The sequence below is a fragment of the Stegostoma tigrinum genome, chromosome 19, assembly GCF_030684315.1.
Source record: "Stegostoma tigrinum isolate sSteTig4 chromosome 19, sSteTig4.hap1, whole genome shotgun sequence".
Lineage (NCBI taxonomy): Eukaryota > Metazoa > Chordata > Chondrichthyes > Orectolobiformes > Stegostomatidae > Stegostoma > Stegostoma tigrinum.
The window spans coordinates 25,821,630-25,846,242 of record NC_081372.1 but is presented as its reverse complement, the minus strand read 5'-3'; the positions used below and the strand labels follow the sequence as shown (position 1 = coordinate 25,846,242).

The 24,613-nt window shown below is 40.6% G+C and overlaps 1 protein-coding gene across 2 annotated transcripts in view; it reads right to left on the bottom strand.

The window, feature by feature from the left end:
• nol4lb (nucleolar protein 4-like b) overlaps positions 1–23,052 on the bottom strand; it is a 349,022-nt gene extending 325,970 nt beyond the window's left edge. For both annotated transcript variants that reach the window (XM_048549775.2, XM_059652784.1), the window contains exon 1: positions 22,451–23,052. In XM_048549775.2, coding sequence (XP_048405732.1) covers positions 22,451–22,735 — 285 coding nt within the window. In that variant the 5' untranslated portion in view covers positions 22,736–23,052. The remainder of the gene's footprint in view (positions 1–22,450) is intronic.
• Positions 23,053–24,613: the final 1,561 nt, after the last annotated feature.

The following is a 24,613-nucleotide window of genomic DNA, read 5'->3' as shown; positions in this document are numbered from 1 at the left end:
TATGGATAAAGGAGCTGAATTCCAGAGGTGAGGTAAGAGTGACAGCTCTTCACATCAAGGCTGCATTTGACTGAGTGTGGCATCAAGGAACCCTAGCAAAACTGGAATCAATGGGTATCAGGGGCAAACCTTCTGGTGGTTAGAGTCATACTGACACATAGGAAGATGGTCATGGTTGTTGGAAGTCAGTCATCTCTGCTCCAGCACATCTCTGCAGGAGTTCCTCAGGGCAGTGTCCTAGTTCCAACCATCTTCAGGTGCTTCATCAATGACCTTCCCTCCATCATAAGGTCAGAAGTGGGGATGTTCACCGATGATTACACAATGTTCAGCACCATTCACAACTCCTCAGATACTGAAGCAGTGCATGCTCAAATATAACAATATCCAGATTTGGGCTGACAAGTGGCAAGTAACATTTGAGCCACACAAATGCCAGCTTGTGACCATCACCAGTAAGAGACCGAAACACCCAAACAGGAGTACCTCACCCTATAATTTGGTAAAAGGGAGTGTCAAAAGTGGTATAACCTGCCTTTCAGCAACTTCTAGTGGTTAAATAGAATAAACCCCTGACATTCACTTTTACAACAACCAAGTAACAATTCATTTATCTAACTCGAAGAGAGATCAAATTAACTAAATTATTAACAAACAGATAAATCTCTTCTAACTACTAACTATTCCCAAAGAAAACAAGATTGTAATGGTATGCTCTTCCAATAAATACAATAAAATAAAATTTCAAAGATAATTTAGTCTCTCAAAATTACAGGCGAACTTCATGTTTTCTGGAATGTTCTGCAACTTTTCTGTTGAATATTCTGTCAGGAATGCTTTCTCTGTGAATTCTTCTGTCAGGAATCTTAGCTAGAGGTACAGTGGTATCATTATGAATAGATGGTGCTTTCTCTAAGAGCTGAAAGCTGTTATCTCTAGCAAACAGCAGTTTGCTCTTCTGTCTTTGTCCAACTGCCCTCTTCCTTTATACCCTTGATGACATATCAATATTTCTTACAATAGGATTAGTCCTATGTTGTCAAAACCCATCAGATTTAAATTCAATTGATTTTTGGTATCTGGGTGTCTGGTTCAAATTACTTGGCTAAATTCAAAATTTGTTGTCTTGGTAACAAAGCAAAACTGCTGCTTGGCCTGCAAACTGTATGGTCTTTTGATACCAATGTTTCAATTCAGGTGTTCTCTGTACCTGCTAACCCACAAGCTGCTGCCCACAGACATCCTTTTTTAATCTCTAAGCATAGAAAAAGGACAACATCTTTTAAAGAAACCACCCAATATTTTACAAACACCAAATTCTAATGTCCTGCTTTCCAACTCACAGATACTCCACCCAACTTCACAACACAAAGCACAAGTCAAGCATGTGACCGAATACTCCCCACTTGCTTGGATCAGTGCACCCCAACAACACTCAAGAAACTTGACACCATCAAGGACAAAACAGCCTGCTTAACTGGCACTACATCCACAATCATCCACTCCCTCCACCACCAACGCTCAATAGCAACAGTGTCTACTATCTACAAGACACACTGCAGAAATTCACCAAAGATCCTCAGACAGCACCTTCCAAACCCATGACGACTTCTATCTAGAAGGACAAGGGCAACAGACAGATGGGAATAACACTACCTTCAAGTTTGCCTCCAAGCCGCTCACTATCCTGACTTGGAAATAAATCATCATTCTTTCACTCTCGTTGGGTCAAAATGCTGGAATTCCCTCCCTAAGGACATTGTGCGTCAATCTACAGCAGATGGACTGCCGCAGTTCCAGAAGGCAGCCCACATCACCTTCTCAAGGGCAACTAGGGATGGGCAATGAATGCTAGCCAGTGACACCCACACTCCACAAATGAATATTTTTTAAAAAATAAACTTATAGCATTCTCATCACTTTCTCATTAAGATGCCCCTACCCCATTTAACTACAGTTAAAACTTTAATTCCGAAAACTAAACATTATATGCTGAAAGATCAATTATGAACTTGATATTTGCAACAGGTAGAGCAGTTGTCTGTTATAACTGTCAGATGAATGGCTGTCATATTAAGATGTAAAGATATTCAGATATTGTCACTAAGGGTTGATTGTTTATTTTACCTGTCTATGTAAGATTATAAAATAGGGATACACGCCTATGAAACATCACAAACTAGTCCTCAGTGACATGCAACATCTAATAATGTGCAATGCAATTTACCATTTTTAGGATTTAAAATAATATTTGTAATTGTTATTTAGTGATTACATGCATACATTTCCCAGCTTCATAAGCTTGGGTTTAAATAGTTAGGTTCTTATGATTTTGTAAAGTTACAGACTTTTATCATGAGTACTCTTTTTTCGCTCTGAGAATGGTATCAACTCCTCCCTTCCTAAAGTTCTCCATTTATCTCTTTTTGAAAGGCTTTTCAGGAACATTAACCTCATTATTAAAAAAAAATTCTTCTGCTGTTTAATTACTAATCTTAATTTACTAGGCCAATTTTGATTTGAAAGTGATGTTAAAATGCAGGAATTTTTGGAACTCCAGTAAGGTTGAGGTTGAGCTGTAATTCTTGTGGTGTTAACCACCAATCTGTGCAATTCATCCAGTAACCTGTGTTGATTCACCATTGATGGGCTATTGTTTCCTTGTCATAGTTAGTTAAGCATTTTACATTTTAATGAGGATGTGGGCATTAAATTTGTCATTCTCTTCCTTTCCTGGTCCCTGTCACATCCCACACAAGCAGCTGCAATGACCTCACCTGACCACATTGTGCATTTGGCAAGCTTTAGTAGTGTACAAATTCATAGATCCTCCATTGTGATATTTTGTACGCATTGCCAGATGTCAGCTATTTCAGACAGCTAGGGAGTTTTGAAACTGTCAGGTAATACAAATAACTCAAACATATTTTTAAAATACTTGTTACCACTCCAAAAGAATAACAACATAATTTTAGCAGGTCCTGGCCTTAGCAAATGTCATATATGCTTGAGCCAGTTTGACAAGCTGACATTGTGATTGGTCTCTATGATCAGAAACTCTACACTCTAATATTTTTAATGTAAAGATAAAAGTAATAAAAGTAAGTATGACACACCTGAGTTATGTTTGAAATTGCCCTCAGAAGTTGGTAATATTGCGAGAACATTTCTGTTCCAAAAACCTAGCTCCTACATCATTTTCCTACTTGCTTAAGATTCCTTTGTCTCACATCCAGTCCTGAACAATGACCTTGTTAGTTGATCTCTTGAGCTTTGCTTTAAATCTTTGTCAAGGGTGTCTGGCAGAGTAATGTTCTAACCCGTGATTTTCCTTCCTGTTCTGGAAAATACTTGTGCTTCTTACCTTCCCTTTGAATATCCATGTATGATTGAACAATTCCTCTGTTAGTAAAAACTAGAGTGGTCTATGTAGGACTAAATTGTTGTTTTAAATGTGAAAATATATTACACAGAAATTGTGACTGTTAGCATCGATTCTGGCAGCAAGTACGAGTCAACAATTTGGTAAATGCCGAATAAAAGCCATGGCTGACATTTGATTTGAATGATTAATAGTCACTAAAATATAATGAAAAATTATATCACTGTCAAATGTGAACTTAAGGCTGTTCACATATTGTGGCTTTGAGGGCAAATCAAGGAGGCATCGCTAAGGTGTAGTGGTCTGTATACAATACCACATGTCCAAGCCACTACACAGGCACACTTAAAAATCCAAAATATGAACAGAGCATTGCTAACCATAGCTCAAATGTCACTGAAAATCTTAAATCTAATAAAGAACAGATTGTCCAGTCTCCAGTACATAGAATTTACAGCACAGAAACAAACCTCTTGGTTGAACAGTGTTAAGATTAGATTCCCTACAGTGTGGAAACAGGCCCTTCAGCCCTACAAGTCCACACCTCCCCTTGGAGCATCCCACCTGGACCCATCCCCCTATAACCCACTTACCCCTGAACACTACAGGCAATTTAGCACGGCCAATCCACCTAGCCTACACATCTTTGGACTGTGGGAGGAAACCTGAGCACCTGGAAGAAACCCACGCTGACACGGGGGGAATGTGCAAACTCCACACAGACAGTTGCCTGAGGCTGGAATTGAACCCAGGTCCCTGGCGCTGTGAGGCTGCATTGTTAACCACTGTGCCACTGTGCCGCCCCTAAGGTCCACATTTGCCTCGTCCCACCCTGCTTCATCAATCTATTGATTTATTCCTTTTGCCCTCACATACTTATCTAACTTTCCTTTAAACACAACAATTGTACAACATGGAAGCAGACCCTTCAGTCAAACTTGTCCACACAGACCAGATATCCAAAAATGATCTAGTCCCATTTGCCAGCATTTAGGTCATATCCCTCTAAATCCCTCCTGTTGATGAACCCATCTAGATGCCTTTTACATGTTGCAATTGTACCGGCCTCCACCATCTCATCTGGTAGCTCATTACATACACGCACTATCCTCTGTATGAAAAAGGTTCCTCAGTGCCCTTTTAAATCTCTCCCCCCATCACCATAAAATTATGCCCTCTAGTTTTGGACTCCCCTACCCTGGGAAAAAAGACCTTGGCTATTCACCCTAGCCATCCCTCTCATGATTTTATAAACCTCTAAAAGGTCACCCTTCAACCTCCGACATTCTAGGAAATAAAGCCCCAGCCTATTCAGCCTGTCTCTGTAGCTCAAATCCTTCAATCCCGCCAACAGCCTTGAGAATCTTTCCTAAACCCTTTCAAGTTTAACAATATTTTTCCTGTAACAGCAAGACCAGAACTGAATGCAGTGTTCTAAAAGTGGCCTAACCAATGTCCTGTACAGCCACAACATGATGTCCCAACTCCTATACTCAACATTCTGACTGATGAAGGCAAGCATGCCAAACACCTTCTTCACCAACTAGTCTACCACTTGCAAGGAACTATGCACTTGTACCTCTAGGCTTCTTTATTTGTATTAATTGTATAATTGTAAAGACTTATTAATTGTTTAAGTCTTGCCCTGTTTGGCTTGCCAAAATGCAGCACCTCCCATCTGCCAATCCTTTGCCCATCTGCCCATCTGATTAAGTTTCCATTTTTCTCTGAAATAACCTTCTTCACTGTCCACTCTGCAAGAAATTTAGATGTCACCTGCAAACTTACTAACCATCCCTCCTATATTCACTTCCAAATCATTTATATAAACATCAAAAAGCAGTGGACCCAGCACCAATCCATGTGACACACTGCTGGTCACAGGCCTCTAGACTAATAAACAACCCCCCATCCACCACTCTCTGTCTCCTACCCTCAAGCCAATTTTGTATCCAATTGGCTAGCTCCCCCTGGATTCCATGTGATCTAACCCTACAGCCAACCCTACAATGCAGATTCTTGTTGAATGCCTTTCTGAAGTCTATATAGACCATATCTACCACTCTACCTTCCTCAATCTTTTTTGTTGCCTCTTCAAAAAACTCAATGAAGTTAGTGAGACATGATTTCCCATGTACAAAGGCACAGTCCTTGCCTTTCCAAATGTATGTAAAATCCTATCCTTCAGAATGCCCTTCAATAAATTATCTAGCACTGACCTCAGCTCAACAGTCTATAGTACCCTGGCTTTTCTTTACCGCCTTTCTTAAATAATGGCACCACATTATTCCACCTTCCAGTCTTCTGTTACCTCATCCTTGGCTGTCAATGATACAAATATCCCATCAAGGGACACAGCAGTTTCTTCCCTAGCTTGCCACAAAGTTCAAGAATACATCTGGTCAGGTCCCAGGGTCTTACTTATCTTTTTCCATTTTAAGACCTCTGGCACCTGCAACTTTGTAATCTGGGCATGTTCCAAGACATCACAATTATTTTTCCCCAAGTTCTGTAGCTTCCCTGTCCTTCTCAAGTATAAATACTGACACAAAATACTTGTTTAGTGTTTGGTTCCACACGTAAATGGCCTCATTGATCTTTAAGGAGCCCCATTCTCTCCCTAGTTCCTCTTTTGCCCATAATGTATTTGTAGGATCTTTTTGGATTCTCCTTAATCCTATTTGCCAAAGCTACTTCATGTCTCATTTTTGCCCTCCTGATTTCCCACTTAAATATACATCGTAAGTATCCATGTTATCGGATTCATTCACTCCTTGTGATAGCAACGTCCACATTCTCATTAATTTCTGGGTAAATAAGCTACCCTTCAATTCCCTCCCAAAGGACTAACTTGTATTCACAGCCTTCAATTTTGATCACCCGTGCAAGTGGAAGCATTTTGCTACTTCTGCTCCATCAAATCCCTTCAGTATCTTAAAAGATTTCATTCAAATAACACAGCCAATCTTTGAGAATCGAATTCCAGCCAACTCAATCTTTCCTGTTATGTATAATCTCTCACTTCGGGTATCAGACCAATATGTTTATTTTGCACCTTCCCTAGTGTCCCTACATCCTATTTTGTAATCTTGAGAAAAAACTGTTCACAATACTTCAAGTATGGTCTAACCAATGTTCTACAGAAGTTTAGCACAATCTCTCTGCTTTCCATTTCTGGCTAGGAATGAACACCGATGTCTATTTTTAAAAAAATAGCCTTATAAACTGGAATTGTTACCATTAACAATGTATGTGTCTATCTCCCAGTTCCCTCTGCTTCTATGTCCTGTTTAGACATTTATTTTCAAACTAATTGCTGTGCACTTTATTCTTCCCACATCAACATACTACTTCATACTTATCCATCCTGAAGTTCACTTGCTAATTATACTTCCTTTCTGCAAGATGGTCCAGATGAATAATTGGAAACGTTGTCTACAAATCTTGAAACATTGGTTTTGCTATGATTGCTGTCATATATAATTGTTATCTCAAACCTGCATCTGTGATGCATGACATTGAGTTGACAGGTCAGCAATATGCGGCCATGGATTTATCAGCTCTATTAATATGCCATTTTTCAGTGTTTTTAAAAACTCCTTAAAATCCAGGTAGACTTTGATCAGGAGCTATATTGTAGACAATGCAGAGTGCAACCATTGATGTCTCACAAAGTATGTTTAAGCATCAGAATAGGATCTGACTCATGCTGTGGTAGATACATAATTTCAGATCACTTTTCTCCACTGAATTTATTTCTGTCTCAACTCAACTTTCTCTTCCCTTATCCAGGCCACCCTGCTACTTTTAACAGTTTCTAGTTTCATTGTCCTAAATTGATTCCTTTTTACCATGGGCATCCAGTCTTCCTACACCACCAGCCCTCATTGGGACAGGTTTTGTGCCCTCCGGTTCTTTTCGAATGACCCTGTTCCTTGTGGCTGAAGTTGTTCTTAAATTGAACTACATCTCCTTTGACTCTTTTTGCTTGCCCTAAATAACAGGTGTTGCTATGGGAAACTGTATGGCTCCTAGTTATGCCTGCTTTTTTGTGAATTTCATGGAACCTTCTTCGTTCTAGTCCTACATCAGCTTTTACACACCTTTTTTGATATAGTTAAAAGTTACATTTCCTGCGTTTTCACGAAACTACAGAAGATATCACCCAACTGGCTCCAAATTTTTACCTCTCCCTTAACTTTGAATGGTCCATCTCCATCTTCCACAATTACATACCTCCTGTTCAGAATATAGACTGTAGATCAATATCTGGCATAATATCCAATGACTCCCACAATTAACTTGTTTACACTTCATCCCATCCAACATCCTGGAAGGTCTCTCCCAGATTTTGCCACACATGTCCTTTCCAAAATACTTTCCATGCCAGTTTTATTTTCCTCAAACAAAACATGTTTTCCATTGGAAGAGCATCCCACCCAGACCCACCTTGTAACCCTGCATTTCTGATGGCTAATCCACCTAACCTATACATCCTTGAACTGTGAAGGAAATCTAAGCGCTCAGAGTAAACCCACGCAGACATGGGGAGAACGTGCAAAGTCCACACAATCAGTTGCTCAAGGATGGAATCAAACCCGAGTCCTTGGTGCTGTAAGGCAGCAGTGCTAACCAATGAGCCACCGTGTTGACTGTGCCAACGGTTCAGCGGCAGGGATTGGGGAGGTGGGGAGGGGTGTATGATATAGAATGTTAGTACAATCAACACGCGGTATGTTATAGTAAAGAAATCAAGACAGAGAGACCAGCCATGTTGAGTCTCAAGAGAGTAAGGCAAGATTGGATGGCCTTTACTTTGATGTAAGAAGTATCAAAGGTAAGACAGATGAGTTAACGGCATGGATTGATAAGTGGAATTATGATAGTATTGCCATGATAGAGGTGTGGTTCAGGGAGAAGCAGGTCTGACAACTCAAAATTCCAGGATGCAGGATATTCAGACACAGGGGAGGGTGTAAAAGAGGTTGTGATGTTGCATTGTTAATTAAGAAGTCAATTACTGCAGTAAAAAGGGATGATATCTTAGAAAAATCCTTAAACAAGGCTCTATGAGTAGAGTTTAGGAACAAAATGGTGGCAGCCACATTGCGGACAATGTATAATAAGTCCTCAAAAAGTCAGCAGACAACAGAGGAGCAGATAATTAGACAATACACTGAGGTGTGTAAAAATACAGTAATAGGATAATTATACCAGGATATTTCAAACTCCCAACATTGTTTGGGACATTCTAATGTAAAGGATTGAGAGATGGTGAATTTCATGAAGTCTATTCAGGAGATCTTTTCATGCCAATGTGCAGAAGGACCAACAAAGGATGGCACAGTGCTGGATCTAATTCTGGGGAAGGAAGCCAACAGGATGTTCAAGGTGGCACTGGGGGAGTATTTTAGTGGTAGTGGCCACAATACAGTACAATTTAAAATTATATGAAAAAGAAAAAATCTGGTCTACAAAAGAAATAGTTTTGGATTGGATCGAGGCAAATTTTATTTAAAATAAGTCAGGATCCGGCCAAAGCAAACTGGGAAAAGCTTCTTGAGGGAAAATCTACAGCAGAAGTGTGGGTGGTGCTCGAAAAGGAAATGAGGAAAGTACAGGCCCAACTTGTTCTCTTTATGGCGAAATGTATGAGCAAAATGCCCAGAGAACCCTAGATGTTTTGAAACATTCAGGACTGGATAAGAAGGCAAAAACAGGCTTTTGGTAGATCTGATGGAGCAAATCAATGGGGGCCCTAATGGAATATAGAAAGTGCAGGAGAAATCTTAAGAAAGCAATTCAATGAACAAAGAAGGACATGAAGAAAAGGGAGAATCCCAAGATATCTATAAGCATATTAAGGGGAAGTGGATAACTGGGGTAAGAGTAGGACTCATTAAGGACCAATGGAGCAATATTTGTAACTGAAGAACATTAGCAGGGCGTTAAGTAAGTACTTTACATCTGTAATCACTTGGGAGGAGGAGGAGGGTGTAGGAAGGACGAGGGACTGAGTTTTTCAGCAGATTAACATAGGGAGCAAGGAGAAACTGGAGATTTTGGCAGGCTCAAAGTGGACAAATCCCCAGATCAGGAGGAGTTGTATCCCAGGCTGCTACAGAAAGCAAGAGAGGAAATTTTAGAGGGCTCTGACCTGAATTTTTAAAACCTATCTGGCTACAGGGGAAGTCCCAGAGGCCTGGAGAATAGCTAAAATTGTTCCACTTCTTAAAAATTGTGGTAGAGATAAAGTAGAGAATGGCAGACCAGTGAGTCTAATACCAATGGTGTTGGAGAACATTCTGAAGGAAAGAATTTTATTTAATCTCCAGTTGGAGAAGCAAGGTTTTATCAGGAATAGTCAACATAAGTTTGTCAGTGGGAGGTCATGTCCAACAAATTGATAGAATTTTCAAGGAGGTCATCAGGTATGTGGATGACACTACTGAAGTTGATGTAGTTGGTTGGATTTCAGCAAAGTCTCTCACAATATCCCCCCATGGGGAACTGATCACACATGGGATGCAGGATACTTTGGCAAATTAGCAAAATTAGCTGACTTGTTGGAAACAATTAACAATGGTAGGAGGCTGTTGTGTGACAGGAGGTTAGAATCTAGGATCATTCCACAAGGCTCAGTGCTGGGTCCCTTATTGTTTGTAATGTATATAAATGATATATATGAGAATGTAGGGGGATGAAAAGTATGTTTGTGGATAATATGAAAATTGGCCATGTGGTTGACAGTGAGGAAGGTGTTATTTTACAGGAAGATATAGATGGGCTGGTCATAAGACCTAAGAAATTGGAACAGGAATAGTCCATTCAGCCCCTCAGGTCTGCTCTGTCATTTAACAGGTTCAAGGTTGATCTGGTATTCCTCACTTCCACTTTCCTGCATTTTCCCCATAATCCTCAACTCCCCTACTGAACAAAAATCTATTTCAGCCTTAAATATACACAAGGACTATGCCCCCACAGATGTCTACGGCAAGGAGTTCCAAAGACTCTCAACCCTCTGAGAGAAAAAAATTCATCCTCATTTCACTCTTAAATTGACATCCCTTGAATTTGAGATTATGCCCTCTAGTTCCAGACTCTCCCATGAGAGGGAAACATTCTCTTAGCATTTACCCTGTTAAGCCCCTTAAGAATCCTATATATTTCCATGAGATTACCTCCCATTCTGTTAAACTCCAGTGAGCAGATTCCCACCTTGTTTAGCCTTTGCTCATCAGACAATTCCTCCACACTGGAGATCATCCTCATGAATCTTCTCTGAGCTGTCTCCAATGAAATGATGCCTTTCCTTAAATAAAGAGACCAAAACTACTCACAGTACTCCTGATATGGTTACATCAGCAACTTGTATAGTTGCAGTAAGACTAATACTCGTATACTCCAACCCCTGTGGTCAAATGAGCAGATCAGAGGCAGATGGAACTTAATCCTGAAAAATGTGAGGTGATGCAATTTTGAAATAACAAGACAAGGCAGTACTCCCTGAATGTTAGGAGATTAGAGAGCTCAGTACAAGGGATATCTTGGAATGCTTGTTCACAGATCCCTTAAGGTGACAGGATAGTTAAGGCAGTAGGGTAGTTAAGAAGGCATATGGGAAGTTTGCCTTTATTAGTCATGGATTTGATTATAAAAGCAGGGAGATGATGTTGGACCTGTCCAAAACTTTGGTTAGGCCACTGCAGGAGTACTGTGTGCAGTTCTCATCATCTCACTGTGGGAAGGTTGTGAGTACAAAGGAGATTCATCAAAATGTTCCCTGAATTGGAGCATTTTACATGGATAGACTTGGGTTGTTTTCTTTGGACCAGAGAAGGATGAGAGGGTGCTGACTGAGGTGTATATGCTTATGAGGCATGGACAGCGTGGATACGACACAGCTGTTCCCCTTAGTTCAAGGAGCAACAACAAGGGGATATAATTTTAAGGTGAAGCGCAGGAGGTTTCAAAGGGATCAGAGAAAAGCATTTTTCACCCAGAGGGTGGTAGTAATTTGGAATGCACTGCCTGGAAGGTAGTAGAGGTGCAAAAGTTCACAATCTTTAAAAAGTAAGTCGATGAGCACTTTATTGGCCAGGTGCTGGCAAGTGGGATTAGTGTTAAGATAAGTTGGTGCAAATTCAATGGGTTGATAGCCCTCTTCTGTGCTGTGTGACTGTCTGACTGTATGATTGTCTGTGTGGTCAGGCAGCTGGAATCTTCAAGATCAAAAATAGAAAGTGCTAGAAAAGCACATCAGGTCTGGCATCCTCTGTGGAGACAAAGCAAAGTTAATGTTTCGGGTCCAGTGACCCTTCTTCAGAGCTGGACCTGAAACATTAACTCTGTTGCATATTCACAGGTGCTTCCAGACCTACTGAAATTTTCTGGCAATTACTGTTTTTCTTACTGATTTCCAGCATCCAGTTTTTTTTAAACTTTCAAGAATTCTTCCAACCATGATATGAAGGTCTTAAACATCTATTCTTGCCCCTGAGTCACAACAGAGGAAAATGACAACATCATCTCTTGGCTATTGTATTCCACCATGAAAATCTGTGACTATATCAGCTTGACAATGGATACCAACACCAAAAACAACAGACAATGACACCTGTTAACCACTTCATACGTGGGAACTGAATAGAGATGATGGCAAACAACTCAGCTCAACAGCAATTAGGGTCATGCAACAAATATTAACCCAGCGATAGTAGGAACTGCCAATGCTGGAGTCTGAGATAAGAAGGTGTGCAGCTGGATGAACACAGCAGGCCAGGCAGCATCAGAGGAGCAGGACAGCTGACATTTTGGGTCTGGACCCTTATTCAGAAATGGTGGAGGGGAAGTGGGCTCTGAAATAAATAGAGTGGCGTCGGTGATAGAAGGTGGATAGTGGACTGAATAGATGGGAGAGAAGACAAACCGGTCAAGGAGGCGGGGATGAAGCTAGTCAAGGTGAGTATAGGTAGGAAGTGGGAATGGGGGTTGGTCAGTGAGGAGGGAGGGGCGAATAGGTGGGAGAGAAGATGGACAAGTCAAGTGGGGGAACGCGGTGCTGGTCTTGAGATGAGGTCGGGGGTGGGGAGATTTTGAATCTAGTAAAGTCCTCATTGAGACCATTGAGTTGTAGGTGTCCAAGGCAGAATATGAGGTGCTGTTCCTCCAGTTTCCAGGTGGCATTGGTGTGACACTGGAGAAGACTAATCCACCTACATCTCATGAATGAATTTAAAAAATTTATGACAGAACCTGCTTCACAGATTGGTTTCTTCAGCTACCAACAAAAATGCTGTGAAAGTACTCCCTGCACAACAGATTTGATTTTATTCAAATCTATCATCTTACAATAGAAAGCTGCTGCTGATGAATCTTCCTGACTGAATGTTAAGTTCACCATTGCAGGGCACAACCACTCTTTCCATTTATCCGCTCTCTGTTTCTCTCTCACACGGGTACTTCATGACCTTCTGAACATTTCTTGCATTTTATCTTGCTATTTCATGTCATTATGTGTTTAAATGCACTCAAATACATTGCATCAAGTTAAAATAGGCCGTTCAAGCACATCACTTGATACTACAGAAATTTGCTCAAATCACAGTGCTAACATCTGACCCACAATGATGTTCCTTGTTTAATGTGCTAAAGATTTGCTGGAGCTCTTCGGAAAGGTTTGAACTAGTGTGGCAGGGGGATGGGAATGGGAACAACAAGCAAATAAGTGCAGGGACTGGGACAAAAGTGAGACTGAGATATGCACAGCGCAGAGTAAGAGTAGGCAGAGGGAAGTCACAGGGTTCAGAGGGGCTGGAAGTCTTGAGTGCACTTACTTCAATGCAAAAGATATAATAGGCAAGAGCATGGGTTACTGCATGGAATTAAGCTGTTAATGCTGTTACAGAGACATGGCTAAAGGAGGGACAGGACTGGCAGCTTAACATTCCTGGATATCGCTGTTTTAGATGGGACAGAGAGGAAAACCAAAGAGCATTACTGATTAGGGACCACCTCACAGCTGTGTTGAGGGAAGTCACATTGGAGAGATCTTGCATTGAGGCATTATGGGTGGAACTCAGGAATAGGAAAGGTGAAATCACAATGTTGGCAGTTTACTATAGATCTCCCAGCAGCTCACAGGAGAAGCAGATATGTAGTCAGATGCTGGAAGGGTGTGAAAAAGCAGGATAGTTGTAGTGGGTGATTTCAACCTTTCTCTTATTGACTGGGAATCCTTTATAGCCAGGGGCTCGGATGGAGAGAATTGTTAGATATGTCCAGGAGGGTTTTTTGAGGCAGTATGTTGACAATCCAACCAGAGAGGTAGCCATACTAGACTTGGTACTAGGGAATAAGCCAAGACAGGTGATCAATATTTCAGTTGGAGAGCATTTTGGGCTTAGTGACCATAACTCTATAAGATTTTGAGTAGCCCTGGACAAGAGTGGCCCTCAGGTGAGGGTGCTTAATTGGGCAAGGGCCAATTACATCCAAATTAGACAGGAACTTGGGAATGTGAATTGGGAGCAGTTATTTGAGGGCAAATCTATGTCAGGCATGGGGGAGGCTTTTATAGACCTGTTAATTATAGCGCAGGACGTGATTGGCTTTGAAAAATTGAAGGATAGGAATGGCGGGATACAGGAACCATTGATGGCAAGGGAAATTGTAAGCTTAGTCACAAGAAGAAAGGAAGCATACAATAGGCCAAGGCAACTACAGGCTGATGAGGCCCTTGAGGTGTGTAGAGAAATTGGGAAGGAACTTAAATGTGGAAATAGGAAGGAAAAGGGGCTATGAAATGTCTTTAGCAAACAGGTTCAAGGAGAATCCCAAAGCTTTTTATACATATATTAGAAGAAAGAGGGTAGCAAGGGGAAGAGTAGGCCCACTCAGGGACAAAGGAGGGGAGTTATGTGTGAAGCCACAGCGAGTGGGAGAGATCCTTAATGAGTACTTTCTATTGGTAGTCACCGAGGAGAAGAACATTACTGATGTTTAGGTCAGGGATGAGTGTGTGAATACTCTTGAGAATGTCAATATATTGAAGGAGGAAGTTCTGGGTATCCTAAATTGCATTAAGATAGACAAATCCCGAGGGCCAGAAGGGATCTATCCCAGGAAATTTGAGAGGCAAGGGAAGAAATAGATGGGGCATTAGCAGATATCTTCACAACCTCTTTGACCATAGGCGAGGTCCCAGAGGATTGGAGATTAGCCAATGTTGTTCCCTTGTTTAAGAAAGAAAGCAGGGATTATGCAAGAAATTACACGCTTATGAGTCTGACATCTATGGTAGGGAAACCCTTGGAGGAGTACTAAGGGATGAGATACATGCACATTTGGAAGAAAATGGACTAGTTAGTGACCAGCAGCATAGTTTTGTGCAGGGAAGGTCTTACCAACCTGATAAAATTTTTTGAAGAGCTGACAAAGATAATTGATGAGGTAAGGGCTGTGGATGTAGTTTATATGGACTTTAGTAAGGCATTTGATAAAGTCCCACGTGGCAGATTGGTACAAAAATTAAAATCACATGGGATTCAGGATGGGCTGGCTAAATAGATATAAAACTGGCTTGGTCATAGAAGACAAAGGATAGTGGTGGAAGGGTGTTTTTCATAATGGAGACCGTTAACTAGTAGTGTTCCACAAGGATCAGTCTTAGGTCCTCTGTTGTTTGTAGTAGATATAAATGATCTGTAGGAAAATGTGGGTGGTCTGATTAGTGAGTTTGTATATGAAACAAAGATTGGTGGAGTTGCTGATAGTGCTGATGATTGTGAAAGGATATAACAGGATATCGATAGATTGCCAACTTGGGCACAGAAATGGCAGATGGAATTTAATCCAGACAAATGTGAGGTGATGCATTTTGGAGGATTAAATTTAGATGTGAATTATACCATGAATTTGCAGAACCCCTTGGAAGGGCGGCACGGTGGCTCTGTGGTTAGCAATGCAGCCTCACAGCACCAGGGACCCGGGTTTGATTCCAGCCTCGGGTGACTGTCTGTGTGGAGTTTGCACGTTCTCCCCGTGTCTGCGTGGGTTTCCTCCAGGTGCGCCGGTTTCCTCCCACAGTCCAAAGATGTGCAGCTTAGGTGGATCAGCCATGCTAAATTGCCGTTAGTGTTCAGGGGTGTGTGGGTTATAGGGGGATGGCTCTGGGTGGGATGCTTCAAGGGGCAGTATGGACTTATTGGGCTGAAGGGCCTGTTTCCACACTGTAGGGAATCTAATCTAGTCATTAAACATTAACATACAAACAGAGCTGGGCTTGCAGGTCCACAGTTTCCTAAAAGTGGCAACACAGTTGGCCAAGGTGATTAAAATGGCATATGGTATGTTTGCCTTCATCAGCTGGGACACAGAGTACAAGAGTTAGCAAATCATGTTGCAGCTATATAAAACACTTGTTAGGTCACATTTGGAGTACTGTGCACAGTTTTGTTTGCCACATTACCAGAAAGATGTGGAAGCTTTGTAGACAGTGCAGAGAAGGTTCACCAGGATGCTGCCTGGTCTCAAGGGCATTGGCTATGGGGGAAGGTTAAAAAGACTGGGACTGTTTTCAATGGAAAGCCAGCGGCTGACAGGAGACCTGATAGAGGTCTACAAAATTATGAGAGGCACAGATAGTGTGGATAGTCAAAGGCTTCTTCCTAGGGTTGAAGTTTCAATTCCAAAGGGGCACAGCTTCAAGGTGAGACGGGGATAATTTAAGGAAGATGTGAGGGTAGTTTTCCAAACAGAGAATAGTAGGAGCCTGGAACACATTGCCGAAGAGGTAGTGGGAGGAGGTACCTTGGTGACATTTAAGATGCATCAGGAAGATTACATGAATAGGGAGGGAATACAGGGATATGGACAGAACAAGAGTAGGTTTTTTTTCAGTTTAGTTGGGGCATGATGATCGGCACAGCCTTGCAGGGCCAAAGGGCCTGTTGCTGTGCTGTACTTCTCTTTTGCTCTTTTTGTTATTTAATTCAGAAGAATGTTTAAACATTTTAAATTAAAATGACAATTCAAATGAAACAATCTCAGAAATAAAGTTAGAAGTATTATGGTTTTATAATTTTCAAGAGGAGGGTTCTGTAAGCTGAAAATGACTGTTGGTAATAACAAACAAATGCTTAAAACTATGACAGTCTTTTGTAATCTACTGATTCTCATGTAATCACTAACTAAATGAATGGGTTAAATGTCTGTTAAAACTGCTACAAAAGAATATCATACTAATTCCAGGATGATGCATTTTCTTTCAATGAAGCACCAAGAATTAAAACAGAAGCTATTTGAAAGAAAAACTGAAAATGCCAGAAATATTCAGCAGGTCTGGCAGAATCCATGGAATGAGAAACAGAGTTAGCGCCTCAGGTCTGTGACCTTCTCAGAACTGAGAACATTCTGACATGAAATTGGTTTTGAGTAAGTGACAGTGGAAGATGTGAAGAGCACAAAAGGGAGGATTTGTCATCAGAAGTAAAAACAGAAAGTACTGGAGAAATGCAACGGATCTGGCAGCATCTGGTGAGAAAAACAGGATTGACATTTCAAGTCCAATGACTCTTCTTCAAAACTGAAGAAACTATATTTCTGCATGTTTTTTCACTACCATCAGCATTTCCTTTGCCTTTTGCTCTGGGCACTGCCACCATCTGTTCTATTTGTTCTTCTTTCTCTCTTTTTCAATAGCATAAGACCCATCACTTTCCTAGCTGACTTCAGTTCCAAGAAAAGTCATTGTGGACTTGAAAGGTTTTACTCTTTCTTTCTCCACAGATGCTACTAGACATACAAATGCAGAGTAAATGAATCATTAAAGGAAAAAAGAGAAAAACAAACCAGCACAAATAAAACTGCAAAACAAAGTGGATGCAGAGATTATGATCTGAAATTGTTGGTGTTGACTCCTGAAGGACATAAAGTGCTTAATCAAAAGACATGTAGAAATTAAATTAAAAGCAGAATTAGGCCACTCAGCCACTTGAGCCTGCTTCAACATTCAATAAAGTTTTAAAAACTCTCCCCATCTCTGTCTTAAATGGGAGATCCTTTATTTTTAGACAGTGACCCTGGTTCTGTTCTGAAGTGCTGTTATTCAAGTTTGTGTTTACCTTACTGAAACACTGCTGAAGGCCAAGGTCAGAAATTAAGCAAAAGAATGGCTACCTTGTTTCTGCTCTCATCTTTCTGTCCTTGGCCTGCTTCAAATGAAACTCAGTTCAGATTTGAGAAATAGCAAATCATAGTTTCTGGACTCAACATTGATGTTCAACAATTTAGATAGTAATTTCTGATCTATTTTGTTTCTTTCTCTCTTATATCATTCCCCCTCACCCTGCTGTTCAGACAGTTGCTACCCTCCCATTCACACCTTTTCTAGAGACTTCTTTTATTCCTGTCCTTGGCACTTTGGCTTCTCAAAAAATCTTCTGTTATTTATTCTCTCTTTCCTTCCAGCTTTTCACGGACCTTCCCTTTCATTCTTCTTCCCATCCTTCCTCCTTTCACTTGCAAAAAGTCCATTGCGTCTCCGATTTTCTCAGAAAATGTTGGAGAACACAGCAAGTCTGCCTCATCTATGGCGAAACAAAGGTGTCATTTGGAGTCATGTTAACTTTGTTTCTCTCTCCAGAGGTGTTACGAAGCCTGCTGAGAATACACAGCATTTCCTGTTCTTATTATGAACATTTAAAACCACCAGTGGGTCTTATAATATCTATTTAAATTTGTACATAATCTATATTTGTTTCTAATTTTGCTGGTAATGGAATGGCGGTATTAAGTAATGAAATGCAGGATCGGAGGCACCATACCGTCCCAACACAGGTTCACAGAGATAATTTAACGAATTCATGGGGTTTTTTTTTGTTTCCCTCTTCTTCAAAAACTCGCACTTTTAGTTTTACCAGCCTTGGAATTTATGTTACTTGTTTCAAACAGTATTATTTCTGCCCTCACATATTTAGTAAGCTTTGCACAGCACTCTACGACATAACAGAAGTCAGCAAAAGGCGGGAAGCACAGGTTCTGAGAGATTCTCAGACCTGAAATGTTGCCTGGCTGTCTTCGTTTCGCATCAACTGTAACCTGATTAGCATAGATGTACTGGCTTTTCCTGAGTTTGTTTTCAGTTACCTTTTGTCTATTTAGGCCTGGGTCCTGTTTGGACCTTTAATATTCCAATTGACGAAAAATTAATTTCTCATCAATCTGGAGAGTAACTGTGTCAGAAAACGTGGGCAAGAAAGTTGGCCTTTTAAATTTGAGTTTTAAACTAATACACGATTATAATTTCAATTTTCTCTCGCTGTTCTGAAATTGCGGTTTTATGTGTACACTGTTTTATTTCGTTTGTGATTATGTTTTGTGTTATCAAAAATTTCATTTTTATATTGTATTCCCCCATCCGATCAGACTTGTTTTTTCTCCGCATGTCGTGTCACTCTGTCAGATACATTTGCGCCAAATTTATTATTTTTAGTGTCTATCGGGGGATGTAAGGGCCTCGGACGAGTTGTGGGCAGTCAAACTTGCCCTACCGCTGTGTTTGGGTGCTCCTATTGTAGCTCCTTCATGTTTGTTTAATTAACCACATTGGGCCGTTTGTCCTGTGCATAACCGTAAAGAGAGCACTGTTGGGGGAGAAAACATGATTGCAGGCCTCCCATTAAAGTTAATTCCTGAAAAGGCGACTGGAGCCGAGTGCCTGGGTCCACTCTGCCAGGCAGACAGGTAATGAGTGTCTCTATGGTAACGCCAGTGTCTAGATGAAGAAGTAGGATCCTGGTAGGCGAGCTCTAATCCCACAACATGCAACATGGAGCTGTGCAAAGAGCTGCTTCCTAGCTATAATTCCATATATTGTGGCATGTCAGAACTTCAAAGGAGGAGCTCGAATACAATTTTATCTGTACATTAAAAATTCCCTTAGCGTTATTTGAACAGATTCGTATATAGATCGAGATATTATGCTGCAATAAATACAGTTTAGTGTAAACGTCGATTTTATCTTTGTTGAATCAAACAGATGTACTACATAATCAATGAGAGATGTGTGAATCAGCACATAGGGAAAAAACACGCGTTGACAGTATGACCTAAAACCTTTCTGTGTATTTACTTAGCTGTCATAAAAAGAAAGTTGTGAGATAACAATGTAGGTTCTAAACATACATTTGTGTTGGAACAAAGTTATTGCTCAGGTACAAGCTGAGTTGGATTTGGCATGATGAAGGCCACTGATTTCCATTTCTCTTCGTAACTGAATAGAAATGAAGAAGTCGGATCTTGAAACGTTTGTGAAATTCGTCTACTAAACTGAATTGGACTTATTTGGCAGTCGTGAACCAATGGGCCTCATTATAAATGTAGGGATGACACAATTACATCCCTAATATTCTGAAAACTCTCCCAATCCCAGAAAATTTTTAACGAAGAAAATTTGACGCTTGCCATTATAAAACCAATGGAATCACGGAAAGAGATCCTTTAACCAGCAATGAAAATCCTGAATCCTAAATGTGAAAGTGGGATTGACTCATTCAGCCACACGAAACAAAAGCCGAAAGAACTGCGGATGCTGTAAATAGGGATCAAAAACAGAAATTGCTGGAAAAGCTCAGCAGGTCTGGTAGCATCTGTGAAGAAAAGTCAGTCAACGTTTCGAATCCAGTGACCCTCCCTCAGAATGGCCCCAACCACGTCGTACCTCGGTAGGAAAGCATTTAACTTCTTGACTAAGTGGAGTCCTCTTAAGACAACTGCTGCATCTAAGATAACAAGGTGTGGAGCTGGATGAACACAGCAGGCCAAGCAGCATCAGAGGAGCAGGAAAGCTTGGCCTCCTGTGTTCATCCAGCTCCACACCTTGTTATCTCAGATTCTCTAGCATCTGCAGTTCCTATTATCTCTGCTGAATCTAAGCTAATGTCTGCAAATAAAATCACATTCAGTGACCCGATCACTTCCCTCACATCAAATATTTCTTCAGCTTGCCAAATTACATATGGATCACATGTCACACTATCGCTCTCAAAACTCTAAAGGACAGTAGTTCTGAGTGTCAAAGCCGCACTACCTAACAGTATGAAACAAAACTGGAACAGTTTTCGAGCCTATACATTATTAATTTAATTTATAAACTATGCAAAGATTCCCGGAAATTTATTTAACTTCAGTCAACCGAACCGAATCGGTACGTTTAAGTACTTAACAGCAAAGACACAATAACATCTGCTAAAGAGCAAACACTAGCTCACTGCTTGCGTGGATCCTTTCTATTGTCAATATTTAATAACTGCTTGTGCATAAAACCTAACTTTTTAAAAGTGTACATACTTCCAACCGAAATAATGCTTATTTAAGAGAACCCTCTGTAAAAATGAAGTGCACAATTTGTCACTTTCCATTTGGTCTCCCGCAGAATTATGAGCTGGGACGCAAGAGCTTGTTGCCAAGCAACGAAGTATATCCAATGTACCGCAACCTGACTTCTATGCCGTCTATGTTACCTATTTCGTGATTACTTTTGAAAGAAGCAAAAGATTAGCGCTAAATGATGTACCTACATATGTCTATTATGTGTCAATAATCCGTATATCTATATACACAAAATATCAAATCAGAAAAATATATTGAGATTTGGTTCCAAATTTCCCCTATTAATTCGTTTTAGTCCCAGGTGTCTTTCTGTTTTTCACTTGTGATTTCCGCTGTTCTGCTGTCCGGGGACTGGCTCATTTAGCTAATTATAATGAACTAGCCAACTAGGTGTTTTGCACCGCTCATCGAAGTGCAATGTACCTGGTCAGGAGAGTGCTAATGCAGACTAATTAGTAACTACAGCGAGCAATGGGAAACGCTGAATAAATGAGAGGGGGTGGGGATAATTAAAACAAGACGAAACAACGAAACGGAATGGAAACTAACAGCAAGACTGAGCACTATTTTTAAGATCAATAGGATTGACATTTAAATCGGTCTCCTGTAACTGCCACTTGTTTTAGATAAAGCGAAAGGATCCTCCTTCTTCCAAATAAGAAAACAAAATAAGACCTAACTGACACGAGTATGTCAGACAGTGAGGTGGAGACTAGCCACAGAAACCATGCCATTTCAGATGGCATTCAATAATAACCAAAATGAGGCGAAGATGGAACACAGACATGGAAAGACGGTCAAACAGAAAAATAAACAGAAGAGCAATTTATATAAAAGCATTATACAAATTAGTAGAGAGAGAATAAAAAAAGAGACTGATGGGTACAATGAGCAGGAAACAGTCAATGTGTGCCAGGGGGCATCACGACAGCTCATCACTACAGAACGGTATTCCAGAACATCGACCTATGGCTCTGCGCTCTTCATTTTTTTTTGTATCCCGAATAAATTCTTATCAGTTGTTCCACAAATTATTAACCTCCCAAAAACAAAAGGAAATAGACGACTCGCAACTGAGTTCCTCTTACAAACAGATTCTGTTTTATGCCGGCAAGGACGTAATTTTGGGAACTCAAACAAACTCGCGATATCATTCCGAGGAAGGGTCACTGGACCCGATATGTTAACTCTGATTTCTGTCCACAGATGCTGCCAGAGCCTGCTGAGTTTTTCCAGCATTTTCTGTTTTTGATTCTGATTTCCAGCATCCGCAGTTCTTTAGGTTTTTACTTTGTAATATAATTTTGCAGTTCAATGAACATATATATCGAGCTATAGATTTCATCTTCATTTTGAGTTCATAACAACCGTATCGCCATAACAACTGTATCTGTTTTCTTCCGAAACGATCCAACAATAATTTAAGATCGGAGCTGGACAAAGTTCTGATGTCGGGTTCCAATATTTGGAACGACCGTTCATTTACCTTATTTTTGCCCGGAGACAGTGGCCAGGTGTTCAACACTAAGCAGTCATGCAAATCAGTACGTGACAGCCGGAGAGAGGGCCGTCTCAAAGGTAATATTAACATAGCACAGTAACTGTCCAGACTTTAAGACAGACAAAACATTTATTGACAAGATATAAATAAATAAAATTCCCACTCTGGAGACTAACCGTTGTTTTTACTGGTACGTACACCGCTGGTTTTCCGGCAGCACCCTTTTTCTGATCGCTCATCCCCAGCTGGAATCCCTTCGATTTCACCCAAAATTTGAATTTTGCATTATCAACCGAGCTGAGCTCGACTCCGCTCAGGAGCTGCACAATCCGGTCATATTTTTTCCGAGTGACCGTCTTTGTTTTGCCAGAATCCCCGTAGGTCCTCAGACACCAGTCCTGAAAGTGACCGTACATGTCGCGATCCCCGCTGCACTCCCAATCGATCGCTTTGTTCGCCATGTAGAAAGAAGAGGGGGGGGGGCGTGGAGAATCTGTACACCTCCGTAAAAATCCCCTTTTCAAAAAAAGGGGAGGAATTGGGTTCAATGAGTGAGCACTTCGGTGTTTTTTTTTCGCGGAGAATCTCCTCACCACCCCCGAAATAAAATTGCAACTCAAGCTTACATAGATCGTCTGGATCAATAAATCTGATGGCCGGGCATGGTCACTGCTACTGAAGCAGCGAATCTAGTTGTGAAGTACAGCTTGTTGCAGGTTGGATAGGCTGGATTTGATGCCACTTGGTGAGAGGTTGGGGGCCGGCTCTAGGGTCCGGATGAGCCGCTCTAGGTGATGGTGTACTGTTGGAAATGCGCCTCCAGAGGGGTCTCTGTTCCTGGTCCAACCCCCCCTTCCTCTTCCTCTTCTCACCCGCTGACCTGATTGGACGTAGTGACAAAAGTTTCTCGGGTGACGGCCAATCAATGATGTCACGGCCAGATGTCCCATTTAGGAATGCGGCGGAGTGCGCCTGCGCGGGCTCAGAATCGAGCCAGAGGGGCCAGTCTTCAGCGTTTAGGCTCTTTTTACTGCGCCTCACGCCTCTAGTCTGCAACAAAGCACGTTGCCTTTACCTTGGAATACAGAATTTACAATTACATGTTTTGTTTTGTTAAACCCTTGTACAGCAGTGTGTCAATTAATGTTCTCTCGAAATAAGTACTGTATGGGCGACACTCGTAGATGTGCTACGAATATTTTCAGATTTAGATATGCGTTTGAAATATATATTTTCTGTCTATTCTTCCCTTTTGAATCTATTAATTTAAGAAGATGGACAGTTTCAAGCTCCACATTCCACCTGATTGTACATGTTAATGACAATATATGTCCCAGAGCACACACTCATAGATCAACTTGAGTTTACAAACGGGTTTGCATCGTTATCATCACATCTAAATTTTTCAGATCTGCGGATTGAAAATATATCAATTGCGTATAAATAAGGTGAGAATTTGTTATTTAGTATCATAACTAAATATAGATACTATTTAGCACTTAAGGCAAATTTTCAGTTGTGTTTTTATTAACTTAAAAAGTTATTGTAGACATTTCTATTCATTAAATATGTTGTAAGTAGGAAAACGAGCCTAAACAATCCATTTAAAATTAACAAACAAATTTGAGCTGAATTAGAGAGATCGAAAGCGTTTAAATATTATTATAATTGCATTTTTTTATTTTAAGCTGTATTTAAGATATTATTACGAGGTTTTAGTGGACACATAGATTACGTGGAGAGTAAGACGGGCAATCCCGACTCTGCTTCTCCTTGTAAATAGGATATCCAACTAACCTGGAACAGCCGTTGGCCTGTTGTCATGGCTGCACTGCCGTAAACATTAGCTGAGAGCAAATCCATAGTTCTAACATGCTTTAAGCAGTGTTTTGTCACTAGAAATTTATTTGTAGAACTGAAGTTGCCCGCAGGGTATTGCTGTCACTCTCGCTAGAAAACAATTAAATGCTCAAAGGCGCTAAAGTGGACTGGTTCCCCACGGGGTCAACATTGGCAACTATTTCCTAATTATGTTTCTAGTTCCAACTTTGTTTAATATTACACCATGCGCAATTCTTTGCACTTTTACTTTCACATTCTATGTGAGTTTTACCTTTAGATACGTTCACAGAAATTCTGCTGAAAGCAATAGACATTTTGATGAATTTACTCAAAATTTGTTACCTCATTTTATGTTTTCAGTCAATTTCACTTTTAGCCATTAACATTGATGCATTTTAATTCTTTCTTGATCTTCAGTTTGAAATGATTACTTGATGAATTTTCAGCAATTGTGTCACAATCATTTGTTTTCCTCAGGCATCATCGCACATTAATGA